The sequence below is a fragment of the Hyperolius riggenbachi genome, chromosome 4 (assembly GCF_040937935.1).
Source record: "Hyperolius riggenbachi isolate aHypRig1 chromosome 4, aHypRig1.pri, whole genome shotgun sequence".
Taxonomy (NCBI): Eukaryota; Metazoa; Chordata; class Amphibia; order Anura; family Hyperoliidae; genus Hyperolius; species Hyperolius riggenbachi.
In genome coordinates, this window is record NC_090649.1 from 32,465,031 (window position 1) to 32,479,176 (window position 14,146).

Below are 14,146 nucleotides of genomic sequence, written 5' to 3' on the forward strand. Positions count from 1 at the left end.
CTGTTGGTCGATCTGATGGCAAATCGACCAGTGTATGGCCACCTTTTAAAGTGAATTAATTCCCCCGACTTGCCAGAATAAACAGCGTGAGTAAGCTACAGTTAACAGCCTTAAAGGACAACTGAAGTGAGAGGTATATGGAGGCTGACATATTTATTTACAGGACCACTCCAACAAAAAAAGCAGTTGAAATCTGACAGAACTGACAGGTTTTGGACTAGTCCATCTCCTCATGGGGTATTCTCAGAGTTTTCTTCATTTTCAAAAGCATTTCCTGAATGGCAGTTTTTAAGTCTAACTAACAAAATAGGGAGTAGGGGGGGCTGGCTGGTATCTTACTATTTTGGCAGTAAACTGTCATTCAAGAAATGCTTCTGAAAACAAAGAAAACCCTGAGAACTCCCATGAGGAGATGGACTAGTCCAAAACCGGTCAGTTCGGTCAGATTTCAAATGTTTACTTTTACTCGCTGGAGTGGTCCTTTCATTTTAAACAATACCAGTTGCCTGGCAGTCCTGCTGATCCTTTACCTATTTGCCATAGACCCCGAATAAGCATGCAGATCAGATGTTTCTGACGAAGATATGACAAGATTAGCTGCAGGCTTGTTTCAGAAGTGATTCAGACACAACTGCAGCCAGAAAGATCAGCAGGACTGCCAGGCAACTGGTATTATTTAAAGGGAAATAAATATGGCAGCCTCCATATACCTTTCGCTTCAGTTTACAGGCAATGGCCCCCCTGTCACCCTTGTCTTGACACGGGATGGGACCTGAATCTCCACTTTCATTGGCGCACTCAGTGTCTCAAAGAGGCCAGAAAAATGTAAATAAATTAGCTGTGGTTCTTTTACTGTGACACTGGGTGGGTATGAAAATGTTGCCCACCCTTCAGCAGAGACATTTAATATAACAAGTCTAGGCTTGCTGGATCATGCTATCTCTCTAGACCATACATGTCAAACTTCGGCCCGTGGGCCAAATCTGGCCCTCAAAGCCATTAAATTTGGCCCCCAAGTGGTATCCCCTCTTTGCATTATGTTTGGCCTACTCTAGACCACCAGAGAAGCTATACTGGAGGTGAAGCCCTAGAGACCACCAGGGAAGGCATATGAGGGAGGTAGGGGGAAAGCACCTATCACTAGGGAACTGTATAGGGGAGGGTGGAGGCCACTAGACACCGGGAAATATATTTGGGAGGGAGGACCACTAGACACCAGGGACCTGCATAGGGGTTGTTGGGGGGGCCATTAGACACAAGGGAACTTTACTTTATAAGGGAGGAAGGTGGCTAGCCCGCGACTTGGTCCCAGTGTTCAATTTCCACTTTGTATTTGACTTTGACACCCCACGTCTAGACCTTTAGTAAATCAGCAATGCATTTAGCCTGTAACCAGACAGACACCATTTTGCTCTGGACCTTTCTGTCCTCCCAGGGTCGGATTTCAGGAGAGTCTGAAAAGGCTAGGGCCTTGGGCGGCTGCAGCCCCGGGGGGGCACCTGGACATGAAATAGGGTCTGCTGCATATGAAAGACGAGGCTAAAAATGGGGAGCAACACCTGGAAAATGGAAACTTATGCTCAAGGTTCATGAAAGAAAGGGTCCCTCTGTGAAAAAGGGAGACTTCAATCAGCTTTTTATCTTTGTTTCTGTGTAACTCCTGCATGAACTTTTTCTCCAGACTTTACAATTAGCTGGGCGGCCAAATACCGCTCACTGGGGGATCACTAAAAATAACAGCCTCCTCATCCCCTGTCAACACCTCCAAGGGAAAAGCGAGTTTCATCGCTTGACAGGACCGCACTGACTGGAGCAGCCTGCGAGGGGTTGCCATGGAGACACTCTAGCGAAGGCCTGAGGCCTTTCTAAAATAGAAAATCAATGGAAATCAAATCCATTTAGGCTACAACTAAAAGCAAGAGTGCTAATCCTCTGCAAATCAAATCAGGCCTCATCGCCAGGCCCGAATGAAGACCCATCTCCTCATTACACATGTGCCTTCAGACCTCCGCCATCACCTGACCCATGAAGAGACCGCTCTATTGATCATTTTATGGAGCATTTGCCAGGAAACCGGCCTTCTTTACAACATGCTATTCTGTTACAACTCAGGCTCTACAAAAAGAAAATAATAGCAATAAAAACAGGGGGGAAAAAAAATCTAAAAGCCATTAGATATATCAGACTCCTATATGTCACATTTCCTGAAATTATTATTATTATTATTACTACTACTATTACTACTTAAGCCTAAAGTACACACTTTCAATTATGGTTAGCCAATCACTGACCAATTTTACCACCCCCATATAGTATAAGGGTCAACAGATATTGACTACTATTAGCAGATTGTGTAGGTAAACCTTCATACTACATGGAGTTGGTAAAATTGGTCAGTGATTGGCCAGTCATAGTTGAAAGTGTGTACCGAGCTTCAGACCATTGTCCTGTATTATTCATACTATAATTAAACTGTTTATTATTATTATTTATACTTATTTCCCCCTGAGCCCCATGCATTTGGTACAATGTTTTTCTTTTTCCAGGACGTTTAAATAAAAGTCCTTTGATTACCCCTCAAACCAGCACGTTTGGAGTCAGAAAGGTCCTCAAAACGTTGCTCTTCAGGTGTTTCTTTAAGTTGAGAAACAGATAATAGTTCAAAGGGGCGAGGTCAGGTGAGTTGGGGGATGGTGGGCCAATCGTAAACCCAGAGTACTCAATTTGGCAGCCATAGGGCTTGATTCACAAAGCTGTGCTAACTGTTAGCGCGCGATCTGATTGAGAAATCCGGTGCTAACCTACTTAGCACCCTGGTTAGCACGTCTAAAGACTTTAGACGTGCTAAGTAGGTTAGCACCGCTTTGTGAATCAAGCCCATAATGTTGGAGGTGCATTGTGCATTGTCCTGCAAGAAAAGAATCCCTTTGGTCAACTTTCCATCTTTTAATTGCCTCCTTTAGCTGGTCCTAGAGGTTAGCAGAATACTGTCCCGGCAATACTGGAACCCTAAGGTAGATAGTCCGTCAACAGTATACCATCTTTGTCCCAGAAAACAGACACAATGACTTTTATGGTTGATTTCTGGGTTACGGAACTTGTTTGGCCGCGGGCACCCACTGTGGCGCCATTTCTTTGACTGTTCCTTGGTTTCAGGATCATAGATGGGAAGCCAGGTTTCATTCCCAGTCACTAACCTAGTCAAAAAACCTGGTGCAGCTTCAAAATGGGCCAACATGGCTTTTGATGCTTCAACTCATTACTTCTTCTGATTACTGTTCAAACATTTCGACATATTGGTGATAACAAAGCCAACATGCTCCCGTGAGATGTCCAGTATCTGGGCTATCTTTCTGTGGTAATTCATTGTTCCTCAATAATCAGCTCATGGACAGCATTGCAGGTTGCCGGGTCAGTTGAGTTCGGAAGGGGGGGGGGCGGGGTATACTGCAGGGCGCATTTTTAATGTCAATGTGCCCAGTCTTGAAACAAGATATCCAGGCTCTGACAGGGCTTTAGGAAGGAAACGTTTCATCCAATGTTTGTGACATCTCAGTGTCTTGACTTGAGAAACAAAAACTTCATGATGGCCCGTTTCTCCATTAGTGTGAAACTTGCTGGTGCCCAGGGCCGGTTCTAGTGTCAATGGGGCTCCTAGGCAAAATTAACTTGGGGGGGGGGGGGGGCAGCAGACACCCCCATGACCAAAAAAAACAGCATTGGGGCCCTTCTGTCTCCCCCCAGGGACCTTGAACCAGCTGCACCTCCCCAAATCACCCCCCAACTTAATCCCCTGGGGCCCTGCAATTCACTGAGACAGGTGAGATGATACTCAGCCAAAGACATTGTAAGGCCCCAGAGAGCACAGTTAAGTTAAGGGGAGAAGGAGGCACCTTGAGGGCCCTACAAGCTTCGGGACCCTGGGGCAATTGCCCCTTTGCCTCTATTGAAGCTCCGCCCTGCTTGTGCCTCAGCCATCACAGCTTCTTACTAAACAAAGAAGAAAAAAACAGTTTTAAGAATCACAAACACCTGATATTTGCACAGTAACACACAGTACTACAATATTAGGCTGCCATGTGCCCCCACACCCCTCTCTGGTACTGTCGTAGTGGGTTCATATACTTGGATCCATACTCCACTCCAGGATCCCTATAAATAACAGGAGAGTCAGTCATCCTGGGCAGGTAAAACTTCTCAATCAGAGGATTATTACAACAAGCGCGTATTTGTGGCTGATTCTCCTTAATGGGAACAAATCATTCAAAGCTTTCTTTGTACAGACAGGAGTCTGAGGTTTAATGAGCTCAGGAAGTAATTCCTTCCATCAGAAGTATCCCGGCCTTGTCTATATATCACCGGGGAACTGATCAGATGTCTCCAGCCTGATAGCTTGTGAATCATCATCACCACATGAGAAGCATCAACAGAAAACTAGGCCGAGAGGGATACGGAGGCGGCCATCTTTATTCCCTTTCTCAAAGCAAACATCCGAGCAGCAAAAAAAAACAATGAGATCTACTTATCTGGGGCTTCCTCCAGCCCCTGGCAGCCGCTATTTCCCCTACGCTGCAGCTCCGGTGTGCTGGATCCCTTCCGTTTCAGATGCTGACCTCGACAGGTCGGCCTCTATTGCCTCTGCGCAAGCGCTGCTCTCAATCGAGCTCGTGTGGTCCTGAGTATTCTGTGCAGGCAGAGCTGGGACAAGGTCCTCCAGCACCCAAGGCTGAGACACCAAAGTGCGCCCCTCCATCCCTCCCACCCCAGCATCACACACTAATTGCTATTAGACTAAGAGGCACCCCAGGGCCCCCAACACCATAATCTCTAGTTATATGGCTTGCAGTCACTGCCATGTATCCCCTTTTCTTATTATTACAAACACAATAGGGGAATGATAGCTCAGTGATTTGTGCTCCCCTCCTACACTGCACCCTGAGGCTGGAGCCTCTCTTGCCTCGGTCCCGCCCTGCGCCCCCTCCTACACTGTGCCCTGAGGCTGGAGCCTCTCTCGCCTCTGCCCGGCCTGCACTGTAGTTCTGCGCCTGTGCAGAACACTCAAGACCACGTGAGCGTGATTGACAGCGGCGCTTGCGTGGGCGCAGTAGAGTCTGACCAGGCGAGGTCAGCATCTGAAACAGAGGGGGTCCTGGGATACCGGAGTTGCAGCGAGAGACAGAATTTCAAGAAAACCTGAAGTGAAATTTAAATTTAGGAGATTGAATTGTAGGAATTCTATGTGTAGTACAGCTAAGAACATTAGTAGCAAATAAAGGAGTATTATATTGTTTTCCAGTACAAGAATAGTTAAAAAAAACTTTTGTTATCTATGCAAAGGAGCTTCTCTGAGCTATTTGACCCACTGGATGTAATATAGTCCTGTTTTATGAAGCACTTAAAGGATATCTTAGCTCAAAAGCCAATTTAAAAACAAGGGGAGCTGGCATGTGTAGTTGGCTCTCGTCATGCCCACCGCTCCCTCCGTTCTCCTTTGGTGCCCTCTGTTACTGTGTACCGGCCCTCCGAAGCTACTTCCATGTCGGGAGGGTCAGTAAAGACTGCGCAGGCGCTGCCTGGCGACACGTGTCCTTGGTTGTGCGCCCGCAGCTGGGAGCGATCTGCACATACGCACTACGTCACAACTATGTAGTGCATATGTACAGAGCACTGACGGCCGCGTGATTAGACCAGGGAGTAGCTTAGGTGGATTGGCACAGAGTAACAGAGGGTACTGCAGGAGAACAGGGGGGGGGGGGAGTGGTGGGCCTGGGGAATGCCCACTAAGAATGCCTGCTTCCCCCATTTTTAAATTTGCTCTTAGGCTAAGGTATCCTTTAAAGGGACTCCGAGCACCTCTCATGGGCATGCCTTTGAAGAAAATCTGTAACGGAGGAGCCTTTTGCAATGGCCATGCGTGTCACTTCCTCTTCCTGCTTCATTCAGTGATGCACTTCTCTAACAGAGAAGACAGGGGTGACCCAGAAGTTATAACATAGCCAAGATGGCAGCCGCAATTAGGATCCGGAGGCTTCCCCCTCCCGAGGTGAGTACTCCCCAGGAGACGTTTTTGGTTTTACAGTGTCTCTTTAAGACTCCAACCAGTACTGCAAAGTACTTAAAGCATACCTCTCTGTAGCTTGTGCTCTCTTCTTTCATTTGATGCCAGAATCGCCGTTCTACACCAAATAGTTTTCGTTCAATTTAAACATCGCAGCTGCCATCTTGGCTATGTTATAACTTCCGGGTCACCCCTGTCTTCTCTGTTAGAGAAGTGCATCACTGAGTGAAGCAGGAAGAGGAAGTGACACGCATGGCCATTGCAAAAGGCTCCACCAGAGGGGTCATAGCACAAGTTTGTTGGAAGTGGTCTGGCTTAGGCCTCTTGCACACTGCAAACAAATCAGATTCAGATTCCGCTTTTTAATCAGTTTTTACCTCCGATTCAGATTCAGATTTGCAGTGTGCAAGGAGCAAACTGCAAATCTGAATCGGAAGTAAAAACAGATTAAAAAGCGGAATCTGAATCTGAATTGCTTGCAGTGTGCAAGAGGCCTTAAAGAGAGGTGTTTGGAGTCCCTCTAAAGGACCACTATTGTGACAAAAGTAGGCAGTTAAAATCTGACAGAACCAACTTTCTTTGTTTTCAACAGCATTTCCTGAGCAGCAGTTTAACTGCCAAAATAATAAGATACCAGCCAGCCTCCCTACTTACTTGCACACTGTTTTGTCAGTTAGACTTAGCAACTGCTGTTCAGGCAATGCTGTTGAAAACAAAGAAAACCCTGAGTATCCCCCATGAGGAGATGGACTGGCCCAAAACCTGTTGGTTCTGTCATAAAAGTGAAAAGCTTGGATTTTGACTTGCTTCAGAGTCTATAGCTAGTGCTAAAACACCGCATCCCCACGGCAAAACGAGGGGTTTATACCCCCCTAATCAAGACCAAATCCACAACTTCCTTGGTCGTGGATTTTGCTGCCCGGGGAGGCAGAGCTTTGAGCTGCAGCTCTGCCTCCATGCGCTTCAATCTGCCCGCGGATCTCCGCCTCTCCCCCCCCCCTCTCAGTGAAGAGGAAAGGCGGCAATCAGTGTGGATTGATGCGACGAGAGGCAGAGCTACAGCCCTAAGCTCTGCCTCAATCAGAAAGCGCTCCCCGCATGTAGCCCGGGGGATTTGGGGGGTATAAACCCCTTGTTTTGCCGCGGGGATGTGGCGTTTTAGCACTAGCTATAGTGCTTAACATTAATAAAAGCATTGATTTTGACTCGCTTCAGAGTCTCTTTAACTGCCTACTTTTTTTTCCGCAATAGAGTTCCTTTAAACAGCCAAGGACCAGTGAGAGAAAGGCTTGAGACAAGGTTTTACTTCAGGAAAGTTCAAAGGGTCATTATTTCTGCTTTGTTTTATAACTTAAAAGACAGAGTGTGGTATTAAAACAGCAACTGTGACAGTATGATGCAATGTTATTAACAAAAAAACAACCACAACTAAATAACTGAAAATAAAAATAGGAGACTCTACAAACAATATCATTATATCAAGTTTTTGCGCTTTAGATTTGCTTAATCAACGTCAGAACTGGTTGAACTAGTTGTGGTTGAACTTGAAACGGATCCAGCGCTGATAGGGATATAATGAGGCTCAGAGCAGTGATGTACCGACAGCCTGCCTGGCAAGGAGTTGGGTTTGGGAAATGCCAGTTTTGTGAAGGAATGGGGGAAGAATCGGGGCTTGGAATAACATTGGGGGGTCCCGGGGAGCCGTTGCCAGGCGCTGGAGTGTCGGCAATCTTGATTAAACTTCTGTCCAGGGAGGGAATCTCTCCGCTTTCTTTATATCAGGCTGGGAAGCTCTGCATTCCGTCACCTCAGGGCACTAAGTGGGAGCTGAACAAAGTCTGTCTGGATTATCCTGCAGGGGGGTGATGGGGGGAGGGGGGGCTTTCTGCTGATTAAACAAGCAAAGCTGTGAGCTGCACAGGCCAGATTGTGTTACCATAACGTCCTGTAACTGCACATCTGATACCGGGCAGCTCGGGTTATGACTAGGGCATGACTTGCGATTAAAGGGGAACTGAAGTAAGAGGTATACGGAGGCTGCCATATTTATTTCCTTTTAATCAATACCAGTTGCCTGGCAGCCCTGCTGGTCTATTTCTCTGCAGTAGTATCTGAATAACACCAGAAACAAGCATGCAGCTAGTCTTGTCAGATCTGACAATAATGTCAGAAACACCCAATCTGCTGCATGCTTGTTCAGGGGCTATGGCTAATAGTATTAGGGGCAGAGGATCAGCAGGGCTGTCAGGCAACTGGTATTGCTTAAAAGGAAATAAACATGGCAGCCTCCATATACCTCTCACTACAGTTCCCCTTTAAGGGCGTTCACTCTTTCGCATCAAACTATGCAAATTTAAAGAGGAACTGTAGCAAAAATAACGTAATGAAGAAAATTGCTTACATTTTACAATATTACTTTGTAAATTATGTAGCCAGTGTTTGCCCATTGTAAAATCTTTCACTGATTTACTCACCCTGACATCACTGCGCAATGTTGATTATTGAGAATTACTGGGGGGAGGGGGGAGGGGATAAGGGCCCTTTTCCACTGGCTGTGATCCGATTCAAAAAGCGGATCGCAGCCATTTTTTTAATCGCTAGAGCACCGCGATAACATGTAAATCGCGGTGCTCATTTTCCACTATGGCGCTTCGATCGCGATTCGTTTTTCGCCAAAACAAGATCGCCATCCAGCGCGATTCTCGCCGCGATTGCGTTACATTCCTGATCGCTGTACAGCGGAATGCGGACAGTGGAAAAAGGAGCTTGCGTGATTGCAAACGCAGGTGATTTGTGCTTGCGATCGCGCTTGCTAGTGGAAAATGGCCCTAATTCTATATAGCTAGTGAACCTAGGCTGAACATTACTGGGAGGGCAGTTTTTCCCCTTTATGGACCTCACATTTCAGAGCTCCTCCCTTTCATTTGTCAATAACTTTACCACCACTTATCACAACAAAATGATCTATAACTTGTTGTTTTCGCAACCAATTAGGCTTTCTTTGGGTGGTACATTTTGCAAAGAATTATTTTATTCTAAATGCATTTTAATGAGAAGAATACAAAAAAAAATCATTATTTCTCAGTTTTCAGCCAATATAGTTTTAAAATATTTTCTAGTAACAGCATTATTTGCCCATTTGTCCCAGTTATTACACTGTTTAAATGATATCCCTTTCCCAATGTATGGCGACAATATTTTATTTGGAAATAATAGTGTATTTTTTCTGTTTTTCTTCCATCACTAATTACAAGCCCTTTTTTGCAAAAATAACAGTAATATACCCTCATGACATACATATTTAAAAAGTTCAGTCCCCATGGTAACTATGCATGTATTTCTTTTTAAATGTCACTTTTTTTAGACAAGTGTTTTAGTTTGGTAACTATGGATAGATAAGGGGTTAATTAATGGGGTATTTTATGTATTTTTATTTAATGGAATGTATTTAGGTGTAATTTTACTATTCGGCCACTAGATGTCCCCCACCACTTTATTCCTGCTGTGTACTGTTTACTGCATACACTCGGTACAAGAAGTAACACGTGGATGCTTTACTTTCACTTTTATTAATGACCACCGGCATCTCATTAATGCCGGTGATCCCTGATCACAGCAACTTAAATCAGTGAATGAGAGTGCGCATGGGAGCGAGCGGGAGCGTGCACCGCAGCTATTGCGGCGGGAGACGTATATCTACACCCTTGGAACGGTAACAGTCCTCCCACGGGGCATAGATATACTGTCTAGATTGAAGTGGTTAAGGAATTTACACACATACAATTTTTATTGGCCACTGATTTGCCAATTTTGCCACTTCCATGTATAACAAGAGCGTACTTACACAATCTGTTTATAGTGTTCAAAATCTGTTGGCCCTCCTACTACATGGAGGTTTTAAAATTGGTCAGTGATTGGCCAATCATAATTGAAAGTGTTTACCTGTGTAGTGGCTTAAGAGAGAGGATCAGCAGGACAGCCAGGAAATGTGCATTGCTTAAAAGGAAAAAATATGGCCTTTATAGCCCCAGTCTCATTTAAGGTGTCCTTTAAAGAGGAACTCCAGTGAAAATTATGTAATAAAACAAGTGCTTCATTTTTACAATAATTATGTATAAATGATTTAGTCAGTGTTTGCTCATTGTAAAATCTTTCTTCTCCCTGATTTACATTCTGACATTTACCACGTGGTGACATTTTTACTGCTGGCAGGTGATGTCACTGGAAGTAGCTGCCGCTTGCTTTTTTGGCAGTTAGAAATAGCTGTAAACAGCTGTTATTTCCCACAATGCAGCAAGGCTCCCACAGTGTGATGTCAGCACCATGGTCCTGACATCACACTGTGGGAGAGGTTTCACCGCAATATCAGTTGTACAGAGCGCCCTGATGATCCGTTTGTGAAAAGGAACAGATTTCTCATGGGAAAGGGGGTATCAGCTACTGATTGGGATGACGTTCAATTCTTGGTTACGGTTTCTCTTTAAAGAAAACCTGTAACTTTAAAAACCTCCCCTGGGGGATACTCACCTGGGGTGAGGGAAGCCTCCAGATCCTATTGAGGCTTCCCCCATCCTCCTGTGTCCCACGGCGGTGGCGATAAAGCTCCCCGAACAGCGGGGATGTAAATATTTACCTTCCCGGTTCCAGCGCAGGCGCAGTATCGGCTCTCCACTCGGAGAGAGGCGGAAATAGCCGATCGCTGTCGGGCTGCTCTACTGCGCAAGTCTCCTGCGCCTGCGCAGTAGAGTGGACCCGACAGATCGGCTATTTCCGCCTCTCTCCGTGCTGAGAGCCACAACAGCGCCCCCGCTGGAACCGGGAAGGTAAATAAATCAGCGCTTGTCAGGCTTGTCGAGGGAGGATTCCATGACTCTTCGGGGGAGCCAGCGCTGGATTGCCTGCAGCTACAGGGGAGGGGGAGGTCTCATTGGGACCCTGAGGCTTCCCCCTTACGAGGTGAGTACTCCCCGGGGAACTTTTTTTTTTGTTACAGGTTCTATTTAAGTCACAAACTGGCTTATGTAAAGAAATGTGGTATATTATTATTTTTAATACCAGAGTTCTTCTACTGTAATGAGTGTGAAGTGACGGTGAATATTGCTGTCTCGCAGGGGAATACGTTGAGGGGGTCAGTGACCAAGACGTCATCCTCATCCATTCCTGCCGCCAGTGGACGACAGTGACCGCCCACAGCCTGGAGGAGGGGCACTACGTCATCGGGCCCAAGATAGACATCCCGCTCCAGTATCCAGGTACTCTTATAATATAATCAATTAATCAATGTGCCTCTGAGATAAAAATATATATATTACCGGGTTCTGCTGTTCCATACATCTGTCTACATCAATAGCAGAAGTCCTGCATGAACGTCATATCTACAGTAACAACATTTTGAGATAAGAAGGAGGTACACCTTTAAGAAACGCCCCTGCCACACCTCTAACCACGCCCCCACCACAACCCTTGTCATGCATGCCACAAAAAATCACGAGCAAAAAACTTACCTCCCAACTTTTTGAGTTAAAGGATATCCGAAGTGAGGTGTGACATGATGAGATAGACATGTGTATGTACAGTGCCTAGCACACAAATAACTATGCAGTGTTCCTTTTTTTTTTCTTTCTCTGCCTGAAAGAGTTAAATATCAGGCGTGCAAGTGTATGCTAAGTGTATATATCAGGTATGCTCAGTCCTGACTCAGACAGGAAGTGACTACAGTGTGACCCTCACTGATAAGAAATTCCAACTATAAAACACTTTCCTAGCAGAAAATGGCTTCTGAAAGCAGGAAAGAGATAAAAAGGGTCAATAGTTGGAATATGGAATATCTTAAGTCATTTTTAGGAGAAGGAAGATAAATACAATCATTTGTTTCATTAGTTTATTTTCGCTTCGGGTGTCCTTTAAAGCGGAATTGAAATATGGTTAAAAAAAGACTTTCATTTACCTGGGGCTTCTGCCTCCTGCAGCCCCCCTGTGCCCGCGCCGTCTCTGACTGATTCTCCGGTCCCCCGCCGCGGCCCTGTTTCTTGACCGCAAATCCTCGTCCACTGCACCTGCGCGGCCCTGACTGCGTGCGTCCTCATTCGCGTTCCTCTCGCCGGGAGCATCCTGCGCAGGCACAGTAGAAGGTTTGTTCATACTGCATTGCGCAGAACCTTCCAAGCGGCTGGGGGCGCAAATGAAAACACGTGTGGCTGGGGCCGTGCAGGTGCAGTGGCCATCGACTTGTAAGTTGGCGGTCAAGAAACTGAGCCGCTGCGGGGGACAGAGACAGCGTGGGCACAGTGGGGCTGGAGGAGGCAGAAGCCCCAAGTAAGGGAAAGTCTTTTTTTAAATCATATTTCAGTTCTGCTTAAAGAGAAAGGGACAATTTAGGACACGCCCCTGCCACATCTCTAGCCACGCCCAGCCACACAACTAGTTACACATACCACAATTCATAACCAAAATATGTGTATTTCTATCATTATTAGTTTTAATTCAAAATAACCTTTGAAAGTAAAAAATACATCAATTTAATGGATGAGAATAAAGTTTAGAGTCAACTAAACACAATTTTAAGTAGAAAAATACATGTATTAACACAGATCTGAAAGAGGGACAAATGAGGGAGAAAGAGGAACAGGGAGATTTGATTCCAAAAGAGGGACTGTCTCTCTGAAAACAGGACAGTTGGGAGGTATGCTGTGACTGCTGACAGTACATATCCTTCAGACAGGGGTGAAGTATGAATAGGAGAGTGACCAGAGAGGTATATACATCCCTGCTTCCTGGCCCAGCTCTATGCTGACTGGCATCCCTTGGGCGAGGGTCCGGTCTGGTTCATTTGATCACCATCTCATGTGTATGGAGGGCTGAGGACAAGGACGTACCCGGCTCTCTGCTCGCTCCGGTGACTCTCATCTGACCACCGTCTCATGTGTATGGAGGGCTGAGGACCGGACGTATCCGTCTCTCCGCTCGCTCCGGTGACTCTCATCTGACCACCGTCTCATGTGTATGGAGGGCTGAGGACCGGACGTACCCGACTCTCCGCTGGCTCCGGTGACTCATCTGATCACCGTCTCATGTGTATGGAGGGCTGAGGACCGGACGTACCCGGCTCTCCGCTCGCTCCGGTGACTCTCATCTGACCACCGTCTCATGTGTATGGAGGGCTGAGGACCGGACGTACCCGACTCTCCGCTGGCTCCGGTGACTCATCTGATCACCGTCTCATGTGTATGGAGGGCTGAGGACCGGACGTACCCGGCTCTCCGCTCGCTCCGGGGACTCTCATCTGACCACCGTCTCATGTGTATGGAGGGCTGAGGACCGGACGTACCCGACTCTCCGCTGGCTCCGGTGACTCATCTGATCACCGTCTCATGTGTATGGAGGGCTGAGGACCGGATGTACCCGGCTCTCCGCTCGCTCTGGTGACTCTCACCTGACCACCGTCTCATGTGTATGGAGTGCTGAGGACCGGATGTACCCGGCTCTCTGCTCGCTCCGGTGACTCATCTGACCACCGTCTCATGTGTATGGAGGGCTGAGGACCGGACGTATCCGGCTCTCTGCTCGCTCCGGTGACTCTCATCTGATCACCGTCTCATGTGTATGGAGGGCTGAGGACCGGACGTACCCGGCTCTCTGCTCACTCTGGTGACTCTCATCTGATCACCGTCTCATGTGTATGGAGGGCTGAGGACCAGACGTACCCGACTCTCCGCTGGCTCCGGTGACTCATCTGATCACCGTCCCATGTGTATGGAGGGCTGAGGACCGGACGTACCCGGCTCTCTGCTCGCTCTGGTGACTCATCTGATCACCATCTCATGTGTATGGAGGGCTGAGGACCGGACGTACCCGGCTCTCTGCTCACTCTGGTGACTCTCATCTGATCACCGTCTCATGTGTATGGAGGGCTGAGGACCGGACGTACCCGACTCTCCGCTGGCTCCGGTGACTCATCTGATCACCATCTCATGTGTATGGAGGGCTGAGGACCGGACGTACCCGGCTCTCCGCTCTCTCCAGTGACTCTCATCTGACCACCGTCTCGTGTATGGAGGGCTGAGGACCGGACGTACCCGGCTCTCTGCT

The 14,146-nt window shown here is 47.0% G+C and overlaps 1 protein-coding gene across 1 annotated transcript in view; it reads left to right on the top strand.

Annotated features, from left to right (window-relative positions):
- Window positions 1-14,146, top strand: part of GAREM2 (GRB2 associated regulator of MAPK1 subtype 2) — a 143,571-nt gene that overhangs the window by 62,849 nt on the left and 66,576 nt on the right. Inside the window, exon 2 of the mRNA XM_068278973.1 lies at window positions 11,170-11,310. Coding sequence (XP_068135074.1) covers window positions 11,170-11,310 — 141 coding nt within the window. The remainder of the gene's footprint in view (window positions 1-11,169; window positions 11,311-14,146) is intronic.